The sequence below is a fragment of the Microcaecilia unicolor genome, chromosome 1 (genome assembly GCF_901765095.1).
Source record: "Microcaecilia unicolor chromosome 1, aMicUni1.1, whole genome shotgun sequence".
NCBI classification, from domain to species: domain Eukaryota; kingdom Metazoa; phylum Chordata; class Amphibia; order Gymnophiona; family Siphonopidae; genus Microcaecilia; species Microcaecilia unicolor.
The window spans coordinates 727,394,267-727,411,618 of record NC_044031.1 but is presented as its reverse complement, the minus strand read 5'-3'; the positions used below and the strand labels follow the sequence as shown (position 1 = coordinate 727,411,618).

At 43.2% G+C, this 17,352-nt stretch overlaps 1 protein-coding gene across 1 annotated transcript in view; it reads right to left on the bottom strand.

The window, feature by feature from the left end:
• Positions 1-4,435: 4,435 nt before the first annotated feature.
• The window catches only part of EFL1 (elongation factor like GTPase 1), a 446,854-nt gene continuing 433,937 nt past the window's right edge, over positions 4,436-17,352 (bottom strand). Inside the window, 1 exon segment of the mRNA XM_030189629.1 lies at positions 4,436-5,442. Within this exon segment, the coding sequence (XP_030045489.1) occupies positions 5,254-5,442 (189 nt within the window). The 3' untranslated portion in view covers positions 4,436-5,253.

Genomic DNA, 17,352 nt, shown 5'->3' with positions numbered 1-17,352 from the left:
ACCACGAAGAAAGTTTGCGCAGATGTTAGTGTGGGATATGGGGCCATGTGCAGAGATTCAATGTGGGGCCTCATTTGCATAAGTCAGTAGGGGTTGATAAGCAAAGCCATACAAAAAAAAGTAGTCGCTCGAAGATCTGGCCTTAGCTGTACCACATCTTGTATCATTGGTCCTTGGATTTCTCTGTCTTAAATGAATAGTTCAATATTTTTTGTCATATAGAATCTTAACTGCAAAGCATGTGATCATTTCTTGAACATTTCTAGATCATGCTTCCTTGAAAACCACACACTTTGATATAAATCTATGCATTCTTCATTTATGCATCATTGCTAATGCAAACAGAAGTGATAAATAATCACTTTCCTTGACATTCTGAAAGTACTTTTCAAAAGTTCATTATGTCTAACTAAACAATTGTCAAAACAAGAATCCTTTGTTTGGGCTTTAAGGTACTAGTTGATTAGAATGCTATGCTCTGAATACTAATTTGCGTGTTTCTTTCATAATCTCTGGTATGGCTGCGAATGGTGTTCTTTTCTGTTTCTCATTTGATTTATAAACTGCCTAGTTCTGTTTTTAGAAAGGTGGTATATTAAGAGCAATAAACCATAAACTATACATGATACTAAAACCAACTTACTGCACAAGGTGCTTAAGAGGACAGGTAGTCCTACATCAGCCTCGGTATAGACAGATCTCAACAGCAGACTCAGGTATTTTGAACAATGCTGTTTGAATAAGTCTTTTGCAATCACATTTCAAAGCAAACACATCCTTACAGAAAAGAAAGACAACTTCTTGTTATTTTAGTTGATATTATGTCTACCTTTTTGTTACCTGCCTAGATTGTAAGATAGAGTGGAATATACATTTTTTACAATAAATAAATGTCTGTCTAAACAAAACACATGAAATCAAATGAATGAATTCTGTACAGGGCCAAACATTTGCCCATCAGGAAAAGTGCTGGTTTCAGGAATGATCTCTGCATGTTTCACTTCTGTTTACTCTAAGTGAGTGGCACAAAGAGCACGGCTTAGCAGCAGTATCATATTTCTCCTCTAGGAATGCGATTCTTTACAGCTCATGGTGCAGTGCAAATCTAGTTTCCCCTACTTCAGCAAGTTTAATATTTTAAAATAGAATTATCAGAAAAAGCAAATACCTTCCATCAGCTTCCATGGCATTTGAAAGCCATATTCTTGCCACCTATGGTATGCCACATACAAGTGACAAAGGTCATTAGAACTCTACGTAGGGTTGGTTGAGTTGTGGATCAGGTGTGATGGTTTTTGTACATACCATTTTATCTTAGGGATTTTTATATTGTTAATTATTTATTGTAAATATTAAAAATATCGTAAAGTACCTCAAACCAGGCATTTAGAAGAAGCAACATAAAACACCACATTAAGCTAAATTAAAATTAAGGGACCCTTTTACTGAGCTGTGTTAGTTGCTAACGCAGCAAAAAGTGGATTACGCAAGATTTGCTCTAGCGTTAAACAGTAGTTTTTGAATGTGTGCATGATAACTAAACGCGAAATAAATTTTAGCATTTTTTGAGGGGGTGTGTCATAGGTAGACAGTGGGCACTCCTGTGCTAAGCAATTAGGGATCTACATTATCACATCCTAATTGGTTAGCGCACAGATAACGCAGGAGTGCTTACTGCCTAGAAAACTGGTGATAGTAAGTGCTCCTGTGATAACGTTTAAAAATGATTGCACATTAGCACATGGCCGTTGATGCAAAAAAATAGGAAACTAGAGTTTTTACGGCTGTGGTAAAAATGGCCTTAACGTGTGGAAAAGGTCCACATAAGGGCACGGGAAGCCTATTTTTACCACAGCTTAGTAAAAGGACCCCAAATGAATTCACTATTGATGTCATTATGGGACCCTTTTACAAAGGCTCGTAGGCGCCTATGCGCATCCAACGTGTGTCAAATTGGCAATGCTGCCCAGCTACCACCGCATGAGCTGAGTTGTAATTCTATTTTTGGCACACACCCAAAATACGTGGTAGAAAATATTTTCTATTTTCTACCGCGTGGTGCTTACCAGGTGGTAATCGGCAGTTGACACACGTTGAACACCTATCACGTAGTTAGCGCGTGAGACCTTAGCGCTAAGTCAATGGGTGGCAGTAAGATCTCAGGCCGAAAATGGACGCGCACTGGTTTTCATTTTGCTGCACGTCCATTTTCTGGCACCAAAAAAAAAAGCCTTTTTTCCAGGCGTGCTGAGGAAATGGACCAATGTGCGTCCAAAACACGCGCCTACACCAGCGCAGGCCACTTTTAGGTGTGCCTTAGTAAAAGGGCCCCTTAAGGAGAGACACGTGAGAGAGGAAGTACAATAACATTATGTAAAAGTAGGTTTTCCGATCCTGTCCTGGACACCCTCCCAAGCAGTTGGGTTTTGAGGATATCCACAATGAATATGCAGGAGATTAGTTTGCAGATTTGCTGCAAAGCAAGTTTTCCCATTTTAAAAGAAATTGTAGCTATATCTTAGAAAAAAAACCTGAACTATATTGTTGCTGCTTTTAATATTCTCTCCATATCTCTCTCTCTCCCTTTCCCTTCTTTTTTTAAACCTGAGAACTTATCATATTCAGAAGCTCTAAAGTGCTTAATGGAGTGGATAAGATGAAAACTGTTCATCGTTTCTAGAGCTGCTTTTCTCATTTGTCTACCCATGCTCATATGTACAGTGGTAATATTTATTTAAAAATTAAAGTGAACTGTGAGAAATGTTGTGTTAAGAATGTTAAAGAGAGATTCAATGGCAAAGCCACAGAAATTTATACATAGGCGATGAAATTTAAAACTATGTTTTCTCTAAATCCAGGGTCCTCATTTATTTCTATATCGTTCTTTATTAGACTCTCTTCTCTGCAAATTCATAGAATTATTATTATAAGCACAACATATCCCCAGTCAGCCCTTGGAACATGCCTGGCATTCTGCAATGCCATGGAAGAGGAGGTTGTAATGGCATTGTATTAGTTTCATCTATTCCAGAACTTCTTTCACTGGAGGCAGCAGACCCTTCTTGTGCTTCAGAATCTAGGGGCCCTTTTACAAAGCTGCGTAGGCGCCTACACACGCCCAACGTGGGTCAATTTGGAATTACTGCCCGGCTACCGCGTGGCCCGGGCTGTAACTTCATTTTTTTTATGCACGTCCACTACATGTGCGGGAAGATAATTTTTATTTTCTGGCGCTCAGTGCTAACCAAGCAGTAAAAGGCATTCTACGCATTTAGACCATTACCGCCTGGTTAACGCGTGAGACCCTACCGCTAAGTCAACGGGTGGTGGTAAAGGTCTCAGACCCAAAATGGACGCGTGCCAATTTTCATTTTGCCGCACGTCCATTTTCGGCCAAAAGTTTTAAAAAGGCATTTTTTTACAGGTGCGCTGAAAAATTGATCTGCGCGCGTCCAAAACATGCACTTACACTAGTGCAGGCCATTTTTCAGCGCACTTTAGTAAAAGGACCCCCTAGTGATGGGCAAATCTGTTCTTCAATAATGTCTGACCACATTAAAAAACTGGCTATGTAAGATCTCACTAAAGAGACTGATCGGAAATATTTGTCAATCATGACAGATTCTTTGTCTTTTACACTATCATTATAAAGAGATGCTTTCACAGATAAGGCTTTGCAGTTCAAACACTGGAGATAGTGCCTTATTTCAAAGTCTCCTTGCACAAATCAAGAATGGGCATGGCCATGAAGAACAGGATTCTATCTTTGGTAGAGAAACTGATTGAAGAGGGCCCAACATGGACCTTGTTTCCACACCTTGACTCTGTCAGGGGTCAATGTATGAGGAACCATAATTCTACCAGTAAACAGCACTCTATATTCCACAATGTCTAAGATGGAATACGTGGAATTACGATCCGAGCATGTGTGGCCTCTTCTTTTTTCAAGCAAGACTATCACTAGGAGGTGTTTTGACCTGTGATCAACCTCTTCCATTTTAGACGTTGTAGAATATAGAGTGTTATCTACTGCTAGAATTTTGGTTCTTCATATAAGGACTCTTTTACTAAGCCACTTAGGAACCCAACCCGCGTCAATTCGTAGTTACCGCCTGGCTACTGCATGGCCCAGGCGGTAATTTTAATTTTTATGCGTGCCGGAAAATAAATTTTATTTTCTGGCATGCAGCAGAAACCGTGTGGTAATCGGCATTCTATGCACAAAGACGATTACCACCCGGTTACCGTGTGGGACATAACCGCTAAGTCAATGGGTGGTGGTAAGGTCTCAGACCTAAAATGGACGCAGGCCAATTTTTATTTTACCGCACGTCCATGTTCGGCAAAAATGTTAAAAAGGCCTTGTTTATAGGCACGCTGAAAAACGGATCTGCGCACACCCAAAACACGCACCTACACTAGCGTAGCCCATTTTTCAGCGCAGCTTAGTAAAAGGACCCCATATTGACTCCTGATGCAGGCAAACTGCCCAAAACAGTCTGTGTCGGGTCCTCTTCAATACATTTTTCTATTAACTGTGTTTGTAAAATCCTGTTCTTCGTGGGCCAGTTCCATTCTTGAGTTGTGTGGTTGGTTTGTGGTGTTTGAATCCCTTTCCTGGTGCCTTGCATCTAAACTTGAACAAGAAGTAAAATTAACAGCAAATTTATTCTGCATTCCCTCTGCTTCTGAGGTAGATCTGGCCCCAGATTTGATGGGTAAGGCTAAAGGAGGAGACCAACAGAATATGATCTTGACCTTATAAAGAGGCAGACCTAGAAATTTTAGAAAGTACCCCGACAAACATCCTATATGCCCTTCTACTAAAATTTTAGTTTTTATCTGTTTTTATTCTTCAATAAATGTCTTTCAATTCTCAAAATGTTCAGAAAGTGATACAACCTGGATGTCGTAGATACTTTTGCACAAAACAGAAAAAATAAGTTTAAAATTATGGTGTCTGGAACCCTCAGGTGCCTGCAGTCAAGCTTTTCAGAGTAGCCAAATGAGTTAAACGTTATGATAGGAGTGTGAAACTCCCAAGCTCAGAAAGTTAGTTTCCCTCTCTTGCTCAAAAAGCACTAGTACTTAATAACTTCCATATGAAATGAGGAAACGATTCAAATTTGATTAAAAGTGATCCACAGGTTATTGTCAATCTCTTTGGAGAGGGAAATTCTTTTTAAAACAGCTACATTCACAATGCTGTTCTGGAGCATTTGTCTGAGAATGACAGTTGGTGCTTTTGGGCCGTTACTTGTTTTTGCCAAGAGTCCTCTGTTTCTCAGCATGTTCCACGATCTTCTCCTCTACGTAAAGTCCTTTTCGCTTCCTCACTGAGTTCATGTACTTGCGGGATTGGTTCTCCGAGTCAGCTTTTTCTCCAAAGTGCAGGTATTCCTCTTCAGTAGTTGGTACCCAGAATGGATCGCTGCTTATGACCTTAGGAAAAGAAAATTGTGTTACGTGTTGATTAAAAATAGAGCAGTATTATTTTGCGGTCTAAGAAAGAGAAAGATTGTATATAATCCATTTATCTAGTTGAGATTGTTTTCCTCTAATATTGTATTAATGTACAGTCATCTCCATATTACTGTTTGCAAGTGACCCTTGTAAAATGAAAAATTATAAATAATCATTAAAAAAAAATAGAGCAGTATAAATTTCTGGAGATTCCGGACAATATTTACCAGAGTTTCAACATATTAATATACATTAATTTGCATTTAGGGGGAGATTCTATATATGAAGCCTAAAAATTGGCACTGAAATCAGTGCCAACTAAACGTATTCTATAATCAGCACCTAGATTTAGGCGTGGTATATAGAATACACATAATTGATATCTCAGCTCCTAAAATTGCGTGCATCCATTTACACCAATGAAAAACACCGAGTAAATCCTGGCGCATAGATTTACACACACTGCGTAAATTTCAGAACGACCATAGCCATGCCCCTTTTTGTCTGCATGCGTTAGAAGTTTGGCACCCTTCATTACAGAATACGCTTAGCGAGTTGTGCACGTAAATTCTAATCAGTGCCAATTAGTGGTCATTATGGCTTGTTAAGTGCTGTTAAGTTATGTGCATTGTTATAGAATCTGTGCCGATATATAGAATCTAGGGATTAATGCATGATAACACAATTCACAATGCAATTGACACGTTATTATAACCCTTTCATAAAAAGTTAATGACTGCCAAGTGGATAAATGAACTTTGCAAATAACAGAAAAGTTCCTATGAGTGATGTAACTTTGCTTTTGTGATCTTCTTTTAGTAACAGTGGACACTTGCCATCTGTACCTGGCCATCTCTGCATCTGTAGATCCAAGCAATCTTTGCTGCTGTTTAAGGATAGAAGCGATTCAAATTCCTAGCAGTCGTGCTGTAAGCAGCCCCTTTCCCCACAACTTAAAATTATTCCACCTAAATCTTTTTCACACCCATAAATCAGAATCATGTAGACCATTTTAGGAGCTGTGAACTACTGCCCTCCTGTGGCAGGGCAAGGCACATGACAATCTCTTGTAACGCTCTCCAGTTGTAGTCACTGGCAGGATTGACACACATTGGTCTCTTGTAGGTTTTATAATGTTGCTGTTTTTTTCTTTTTTATTACAAATGTTTTCCCAGTTCACGAGTTTCATGGGTGGGAGGAGGAACATTAAAAAGGACTTTGCTGGCCTCAGCTCTCGCTTTGCCTTGCTAGTTTTTTGTCATTTCTTTCTACATAATGGCCTTGTCAGGTTTTCTCAGTAGTTCTGGATCACCTCAGTGGCGTACCAAGGGGGGGGCAGTCTGCCCCGGGTGCACGCCGCTGGGGGGGTTCCGCGCGCCGTTCCGTCGTTCGTTTCCGTGCTCCCTCTGCCCCGGAACAGGAAGTAACCTGTTCCGGGACAGAGGGAGCATGGAGGCGAGTGATGCTGACTGGCGCACAGCACCCCCCCCCCCCCCAGCGGCGTGCACCCGGGGGGGAGGGGATTCTTTCGCCAGGGGGGGCAGGGCGCATCGGCGATCTGCCCCGGGTGTCAGCGCCCTAGGAACACCACTGGATCACCTACAAACAGCTGTTTCTTCTAAGGGTTCTGCATTCTTTGGTGATCTTGGGATGTGCGGATCCATAGCTGGGAGCACTGGGCTTGTTGCCAAAATTATGCCCATCAGCTTCCATGCTGGTGACTCAGCACTACTGTACCAAGACAAGGAGCCACATGCTGAAATACCAAGTTTTGGATGCAGCCCTTGCTTGTACTGTTAAATTTATGAGCTAACACAGAGTTGGTATTACAGCCCTGGAAAATGGATGTTTAGTAAAACTGGGTAAAGGATTCTTAACTAGAAAAGTCTACTGCTATGTTCTCCAGTGGCAGTACATTGCTTTTTATTATATAGGATATGTCCTGTCTGTCCTAACCCTTATCCCTTACCTGTCCTGTCTGTCCTAATTAGATTGTAAGCTCTGTCGAGCAGGGACTGTATCTCCATGTTCAAGTGTAAAGCGCTGCGTACGTCCAGTAGCGCTACAGAAATGGTAAGTAGTAGTAGTAGTTATTAGTGAAAAGGCCCCATTGAAAAAAAAAAGGGGGAATGCAGTAAATAATGCCTCTTAAATCACATTAACATATAATAGAAAATCTAGCCCTTAACATTCACGGGTTCAAGGTTGCCAAAGTTTGGAAATCAGATCTGTGAAACAAACAAAAAAAGAATAGAATGATTCCCACACTAAAATGATTCTTTTAAGCAGATTTCAAAACTCATTCTTGAGTTAGAGCCCTATGGTGTGAATGCAAACTGTGGTTCTTAAACAAGTTAAGCTTTTATAATGTTTATTTGAAAGCAGACGTGTGGATAGGCCCTTCAATATTCATTCAGAGTATGCACAATACATATTAAGGATATACTGAAGGAATGCTGCATCAACAGAGAACTGGTAATCACTCAGGGGTCCTTTTACTAAGGTGAATGGCCTGCGCTGTTGTAGATGAGTGTACTGGACGTGTGCAGGTCCATTTTTCAGCTCGCCAGCAAAAGGCCTTTTTTTGGCTGAAAATGGACGTGCGGCAAATAAAAATTGGCACACATCCATTTTGGGCCTGAGATCTTACCGCCACCCACTGACTTAGCATTAAGCTCTCACGTGCTAACCGGGCGGTAATCGTCAGCACATACACTCCCAATTACCGTCCAGTTAGTGCCACGCAGTAGAAAATTTTTTTTTTCTGCCGCACATACTGGACGTGCATAAAATATGGAATTACTGCCCAGGGCCGCCGAGAGGGGGGGACAGGGGGGACAAAATTCCCCGGGCCTCCGGGGGGGGGGGGGGGGGGGGGGCCCGGCGCCGCTGCTGCAGTCCGGCCCACCCGCCCTCTATCGCTCCCTGGCATTGAATTTAAGCGCCTCACCTGAAAGCGCAGCAAGCAGACCACTCCTTCCTTCCGTGTCCCGCCCTCGCCTGACGTAACTTCCGTGAGGGCGGGACACAGAAGGAAGGAGTGGTCTGCCACTGCTTGCTGCGCTTTCGAAGGTGAGGCGCTTAAGGTCAGTGCAGAGGGCCTGGGGGTGGAGAGAGGGCCCAGTGGTGGGTGGGCCCGGCGACCTCGGGTGGGGGGGGGGGGGGCCCGGGGGCGGCCTTGTCCCGGGCCTGGTCCAGTCTCTCGGCGGCCCTGTTACTGCCCAGGGCACGCGGTAGCTGGGCAGTAGTTCCAAACTGACGTGTGCTGGATGCACATAGGCGCCTACCCTCCTTAGTAAAAGAGCCCCTCATTAATCACTTCATGCCAACCTGGTGAGTCCCTTGCCTCCTTTGAATAATAGGCAAAAAACATTTTCATGTTAGATCAGTGGCATAGGGGAATTTTATATAAGGATATCACTGGAAAATTTATTAAAAAAAAAGGCTTCCCTTCCATGTTGTTTGACTCATTTAAGCTCTCATCTGTGCCATTCAGTCTCCCCTCCCCCCCATATCCTACTTCCTTATGCATTCTCTTACTCCTTAACCCAGTGGTTCTCAACCATAATGTCAGGGCGCACTGGAGTGACACCAAAAATTTGACATAGACAGCGAGCTCATGCTATCCTTTACAATCATGTGTGTCCGCAGGCTGGAAAGAACAGATAACAATGCTGTCAGGTACTTATTTATTTGTTACATTTATACCCTGCACTTTCACGCTCGTCAGCAGGTTCAATGCGGCTTACATAGCTTGTATAGAGCTGGCATACTATAGAAAACAGAGAAACAATGGGGTGCGGAAAATAGGGCGGCGAGTCAGGAGTGGGGTAGGGTTGAAAGGGGGTGAGGGATAGTCATTGGGCGGGTGGGGGAACATCGTCCATGTCCAAGACTTTGTCCATTCTACTACTACTACTATAAATCATTTCTATATCGCTACTAGTCGTATGCAGCGCTTCACACCCCCACAGGCAGCCACAACTGAGTGTGTTCAATAGAGAAAAAGACATCTGTACAATGAATTGGGTAGAAACAATCATGGCTCTCAAGAGTGCAGTGTATTACAGCTTTCCTTTAACTTCTAGTGATTAACGTCACCACTAGTCCCAACTGGAAATGTTGCAGGTTTACTGTCCTTCCCCCCCTCCCTTCCCTGCCAGTAGTCACCACCATTTTTCTTGGAACTAATTGTGTTGCTTCTGTGATCACTGACCTAGGCTACAAATTTAGCATTCAGTACCCTCCCAAATGGCTGCCCTCCCCCTTTGCCAGCATGAACCAGTAATGTGGGGTCCTGCTTCCTCCTCTTGACTGGGATTATTGTCAATTTTGACAGCAGAGGAGGAAAAGATTACCCCAACGATACAACCCTGCTCACTTTTTCCTTCTGGCAGCCCTGATCATTGAGTGGAATATTAAAAGGAAGACTGTGGAAGAGGGGTATTAAAAGATGAAAGAAAGGAGGATAAGCAAGGGGGTGGGCAGTCTTTGGAGAATGAGAAAGACAGCGAGCCTGGGAGGCATGAAAGACAAGAAATGAACCCAGTGAAGGTAAGCTGTTCTAAGGAGGAAATCTCTATGGGTGGTATGTGCCCCTCAAAGAATGGGTTTTCAGGATTGAGATTAGGTGAGAATTTGGGAATGAAGGAGAACAATGATTTACACACGTTAAACGCTAACGCCTATACATTACAGGAGCGTTAAAAACGCTAACACACCTTAGTAAACATACCCCTAAATGGGGACTTGAAGATGGTGAAAGTAGGGATTCCAGGACTGGGTGGCAATGTGGGCAAACACCTTGGAGGGAATATGTGTAGGAATGTGTTAACTGGGATGGGATATTTGAGACAGGAGATAGAAGTAGGGGGCATACAGCTGCAGGCCTCTAGTTGCAATCTGAATCCATCTTTATTGATTATATCTCTATGAAAGTTCATATCAAGCATGTTTTAGCAAATATATGCAGCCTCTTTTTGATTTTAGATGTGTTGTACAGTCTTTGGTGCTGAGCACCATAGACTACTGCGATGCTAGTTTTCTTAGATTTTCCTGCAAGCTGCATTTGAGTTTCACAGATAGCATAAAATGCCATGGCTCAATTGATATCTGGCTGTGGCCTTTGGGTACATATTACTCCTGTGCTTAAATTATTATATTGGTTGCTTATGGCTATGAGGATGAAATTTAAGGTATGTTCATTGACCTTTAAGGTTTAGAGGGCATTGCACCATCTTTCCTTGCCCAGGCTCTTGTTCTCTATAGTCTAGTCTAGGAATTATTTATTTATTTATTTGAGAACATTATGATTGGCTAATGTCAATCTTTTGGTGGTTTCATCTTTACAAGATGTTAAGCTGCTAGGTGCAAAGGCCACTGCGTTTTCCATTTCATTTTTGCAATTTAGATGTAGACTGAAGACATTTCTTAGTTGCGTTTAGCTAATGGATTTAATAAAGGATTTACTAGGGTTGGGGGCTGGTAATTCTTTTTTATTAATTTTTTTCTGAGTTAATTTAGTTTTTGTTTTGTGTGTTGGTATTTTATATTTTTATGTTTCATTTGTTTTAATTTTATATTTATGAATGTCTGACTGTAAACTATATAAAACTGTTGCACCAGACATGTGGTACATAAATAGGTTAAATAAATATACTATACATGGGGCTAAAGATAAGCACATGCTTCACCTCCATGCTCAAGCAGGAAGAAAACAACTCTCAAACATTATGTTTTCAATGCATATATCACTCGTACTCACTGTCACTGCAAATCTTGGGCAATGAAGTAACACAAGAAATCAGCTAATACGATATGAAAAATGTGTACATAGAGTAACTAATTAGAATATATTAGTGATGCATTTCATTGAGAAGGCCCAGGAACTCGGGCGTCCAAAATTTCTGAAAAATATACATTTTATACAGTATGCAGACTAGATTAAATATAGAGCAGCTTCTATGATTTAGGCACAACCCTCAGTTTCCTATTGGAGCTTAGCAGTAGTAGCAAGTATCAGAAAATTATGCAAATATTTGGCACATTTGCACAAATTTGACTTAATCAGTATATAAAGAAGCTCATTTTCAAAGCACATGTAACCTATTAACTTTGTAAGTCTATGTGCTTTGAAAACAAGAGAATTTTTTAAATATACAGTGGGGGAAATAAGTATTTGATCCCTTGCTGATTTTGTAAGTTTGCCCACTGACAAAGACATGAGCAGCCCATAATTGAAGGGTAGGTTATTGGTAACAGTGAGAGATAGCACATCACAAATTAAATCCGGAAAATCACATTGTGGAAAGTATATGAATTTATTTGCATTCTGCAGAGGGAAATAAGTATTTGATCCCTCTGGCAAACAAGACCTAATACTTGGTGGCAAAACCCTTGTTGGCAAGCACAGCGGTCAGACGTCTTCTGTAGTTGATGATGAGGTTTGCACACATGTCAGGAGGAATTTTGGTCCACTCCTCTTTGCAGATCATCTCTAAATCATTAAGAGTTCTGGGCTGTCGCTTGGCAACTCGCAGCTTCAGCTCCCTCCATAAGTTTTCAATGGGATTAAGGTCTGGTGACTGGCTAGGCCACTCCATGACCCTAATGTGCTTCTTCCTGAGCCACTCCTTTGTTGCCTTGGCTGTATGTTTTGGGTCATTGTCGTGCTGGAAGACCCAGCCACGACCCATTTTTAAGGCCCTGGCGGAGGGAAGGAGGTTGTCACTCAGAATTGTACGGTACATGGCCCCATCCATTCTCCCATTGATGCGGTGAAGTAGTCCTGTGCCCTTAGCAGAGAAACACCCCCAAAACATAACATTTCCACCTCCATGCTTGACAGTGGGGACGGTGTTCTTTGGGTCATAGGCAGCATTTCTCTTCCTCCAAACACGGCGAGTTGAGTTCATGCCAAAGAGCTCAATTTTTGTCTCATCTGACCACAGCACCTTCTCCCAATCACTCTCGGCATCATCCAGGTGTTCACTGGCAAACTTCAGACGGGCCGTCACATGTGCCTTCCGGAGCAGGGGGACCTTGCGGGCACTGCAGGATTGCAATCCGTTATGTCGTAATGTGTTACCAATGGTTTTCGTGGTGACAGTGGTCCCAGCTGCCTTGAGATCATTGACAAGTTCCCCCCTTGTAGTTGTAGGCTGATTTCTAACCTTCCTCATGATCAAGGATACCCCACGAGGTGAGATTTTGCGTGGAGCCCCAGATCTTTGTCGATTGACAGTCATTTTGTACTTCTTCCATTTTCTTACTATGGCACCAACAGTTGTCTCCTTCTCGCCCAGCGTCTTACTGATGGTTTTGTAGCCCATTCCAGCCTTGTGCAGGTGTATGATCTTGTCCCTGACATCCTTAGACAGCTCCTTGCTCTTGGCCATTTTGTAGAGGTTAGAGTCTGACTGATTCACTGAGTCTGTGGACAGGTGTCTTTCATACAGGTGACCATTGCCGACAGCTGTCTGTCATGCAGGTAACGAGTTGATTTGGAGCATCTACCTGGTCTGTAGGGGCCAGATCTCTTACTGGTTGGTGGGGGATCAAATACTTATTTCCCTCTGCAGAATGCAAATAAATTCATATACTTTCCACAATGTGATTTTCCGGATTTAATTTGTGATGTGCTATCTCTCACTGTTACCAATAACCTACCCTTCAATTATGGGCTGCTCATGTCTTTGTCAGTGGGCAAACTTACAAAATCAGCAAGGGATCAAATACTTATTTCCCCCACTGTATATATCAATATAGGATTGTCCAGGAAGAAAAGATCTCGGGGATCAGGGGATGGGAAGAAGGGAGAAGGATTACAGGATGGGGTAAGGAGAATAAAGGCGGAATGGGCACAGGGAGACAGGAAAAGAAGAAAGATTGGGTATGGAAGCAGCAGAGGAGGAAAGACAATGGATGGGGAAGGGGAAAGAGGGTGTAATGTGACTAAGAAGAGGAAGGAACTCTAGAGAGGTTCAAGAAGCTCTTAAAACTCGTGTGCAGTCACATACTTAGAGAGAGGGGACGCTAAAATTGTATGGGATCTCAAGCAAGTAGGGACAAGCTCTGAGTATTCTCACTACAGTGAGAATAAAGCTGAGATCAAACGGGGGGGTCTACAACTGAACACTGATTAAGGACAGTAAGATGAAGTGGGTCTGAGAGTCTACATTTGCTGTCAGTGTTTGAATTTTTATGTTAATGTGCCATTTGGAGATTTTTAAAAACACATTTTGTACAGGTTTCACATGCTTATACTGTTACATCACACAGTAATGGTCCCCATTCCTCCTGCTATGCTGATTGAGAAAAGTGTAACATGTCGCAGACATACTAAGTCACACACATTTGAGTCCCTTCTCCAGCTAACACGCCTGAAGGTACTTTTCACAGCCAATGACCGCTGGCACCCCCAGACTGGCATGTCTCTTGCTCCCTTCAATTCTGCCCTCTAGCATTTCTCACTCTTCCCCCTCCCCGGGGGGGGGGGGGGGGGGAAGTCTGCAAACCTTGCCTGGGTAGTTGCCAGTGTCGAAGCCACTCTGACTTCAGCCAGAGCAGGCCTCCCTTTCCTCTGCTGCATCCCTGCTTCTCTGACACAATCTGATGACACCTCAGTTTGAGCATCTTCCTTCCAAAATCCCGCTTCCTTCAGTGCCGCATATGCTTCATTCAGTCTGCCAGTTATTATGAAGAACACGTCAGATAGAAACAACCACCTGTATCAGACCATCTCTTTCTTCAGAAGTGAAGTAATCAGCCTTATTGCATGGTATTGTTGCAGAGTAACACTACAAAGGCTTGATAAATCTCCATATGTACTCCACACCAGGAACAGGGCCCACACAATATGCCAATTGCAAGTCTGTCCTTGACACTTACAAGTTAGTGTAAGCAGGTTACAGTACTTTCGACATAAAACGGAAGATGGACGTCCTTCTCCCAGAGACGTCCAAATCCGTATAATCGAAACCCAATTTTGAACATCTCCAACTGCAGTCCGTCGCAAGGACATCCAAAGTTCAATAGGGCGTGTCAGAGGTGTAGCGAAGGTGGGACTTGGGCGCGCCTGACACGTGGACGTCTTTGACCCATAATCGAAAAAAAACAAGGATGTCCCTGATGAACACTTGGACGTTTTCACCCAGACCTGTTTTTTTAATGAATAAGGCACAAAAAGGTGCCCGAAATGACCAGATGACCACTGGAGGGAATTGGAGATGACCTCCCATTACTCCCCCAGTGGTCACTAACCCCTCCCACCCTCAAAAACATCTTTAAAAATATGTTGTGCCAGCCTCTATGCCAGCCTCAGAAGTCATACTCAGGTCCATGACAGCGCATGAAGGTCCCAGCAGCAGTTTTAGTGGGTACTGCAGTGCACTTCAGACAGGTGGACCCAGGCCCATACCACCCTACCTGTTACATTTGTGGAGGAAACAGTAAGCTCTCCAAAACTCACCACAAACCCTCTGTACCCACATCTAGGTGCCCCCCCTTCACCCGTAAGGGCTTTGGTAGTGGTGTACAGTTGTGGGTAATGGGTTTTGGGGGGCTCCGCACACAAGGTAAGGGAGCTATGTTCCTGGGAGCATTTTATGAAGTCCACTGCAGTGCCCCCTAGGGTGCCTGGTTGGTGTCCTGGCATGTTAGGGGGACCAGTGCACTACAAATGCTGGCTCCTCCCATGACCAAATGGCTTGCATTTGGACATTTTTGACATGGATGTCTTTGGTTTCGAAAATCACCGAAAGTTAGAAACGTCCTTGTCTAGGGACGTCCAAATTTAAGGATTTGGCCGTCTCTGATGGTATTTTCGAAACGAAAGATGGACGTCCATCTTTTTTCAAAAATACGGGTTTCCCCACCCCTGGATTTCACTGTTTTGCAAGGACGTCTAAATCGCAAGTTGGACGTTTCTTTCGAAAATGCCCCTCCAAGTGCCCAATGTGCTTTTTTCACTTTCACTGTGACCTCCGAGGAACTGTCCCCATGTCCAGTGCTCAGTAGTTTTTGAAAGACAGTCTGCACTATCACTATCATCATATAGTCCTCAGCTTCTTCACTTTCGGGGTCCTCCTACATTCAAAGGTTGTTTCTCCAGAACTGATTTTCAAGGTTCTCAGCCTACATTTCTATTGCTTCCATTTGTGTCTCCAACCTTCCTATTTTAACTCTTCAGACTTTAAATGCTGCATCAGTGCTCTTCCTGTTGCTTTTCTGCTTCTGTCACCCTAGCCCCGAGGTCAGTCAGGTCATTGCACATCTCTCTGAAGACGTTCTTCAGCTCAGCTGCGCTACTGGCATAGTCACTTTGCAGAGCACATTTTAGCTCTATGAGCTGCACATTAGCAGCCCGATACTCCCAGGGAGAAAAATAAGGCCATTTATGAGGTTGATTGCAAGTTGCGTTACTCATTTACTGTGGTTTAATAACGTTCCCTATGACAGCAATTTTATATACAGCTCAGGAGCTTGTGTAAATTTATGAATAAATGTGTGTATTTTATAAAGACCACTATAAATCATGACCCTGTCTACGCTCTGTCGAAAACTCGGCTCCAAACCTGTATGTGTTCTCTTTTCACTGCGTGTACTTGAATGAAGGGGTAAATTCATAAGTGGCATTATGAAGGGAATTCAATAAATGGGGCCAAAACTTAAGCGCTGCAAAAATTCAGTGCTAAACGCTATTCTATAGAGGGTGCATGCCTTATATAGAATAGCATTTAGTGCAGATCCCACGCCTAACTTTTGGGTGCTGGACATGCCTGGTAAAACCTGGTGTAAATACCGGTGCCCAAGTTAGTTGCAGTTAGAAAGCATTCGGTAATTCTGCGTGCAACTTTTCGGAACGCCCTTGACACTGTGATAAAGTCACCTCTAGGATAGTTGGGTTAAGGCAGTTTCGGTCTCAAATACAAGTCCCAGAAGGCATTGCAGGCAAGGAGCCAGAGGGTGAGATGAAGAACCCGGACTGGACTCCTAGCTGCAATCGGAGAAGACATGGGTGTAGGCTGGCAGGTTGAGTAGAGTGGCTGCTACTAGGTGGAAAGAGAGTTAGGAAACCCTGTGTGCAGGAGCTCATCATTGGTCTCATTAGTTTAATGCTCAACTCAGCTGGTATGGGTGTGGGGAAGCTAATGGAAGGAGAATGATTGGTGGTGGTAGCTGAAGCCAGGGATTGATTAGGCAGGTGGGAAGGAGTCCCAGCAGAGAGGCAGTTCAGTTCAGGAGAGAGAAGCAGAAGGAGAGAAGGAGTTGCAGGCTGAAAACCCTTGGGCAAGGAGGTCCCTAAAGTACTGGCAGCTACAGGCTGAGAATCCTTGCGCAGGGAGGTCCCTAAAGTACTGAAGCAGGCTGAGATTCCTTGGGTGAGAGGAAGTCCCAAAAGTATTGAATTCACTGTGAAGCTGATGCAGGGGAAGACCCTTGGGTAGAAGAAGTCCCTAAAATATTGAACTCTCCTGAAGGTAAAGAGGATAGAAGGGAGAAACTGCTGCTTGGTGACAACTGTGATGATGAACTGAAAGAACTGTTTGTCTTGGGAACTGAATTACTGTTTATTGTGCCCTGGATAAAGCCCAGACTGAAGCCTGTATTGAATCCTCGTATGTGCTATGCTGCTGTTGGAACTGTGTACTAGAAACCTGCATGGAATAAAAGTCCTTAAGATTGAAGTTACTGGTGGACATCTATTTCTTCATTGTACCGGGAGCCTGTGGCTGGAGGAGATTGTTCTATCCTTGGCTGCACAAGAGAGGTACCTGGTTACAACACATCCATGGCCACACCCCCTTTTGAGATTCACACCATGTAGGTTAGGCATTGTGCCTTATCACACATCCAGATGTGCATGCAAATTTTAATTTGAGCCCATTA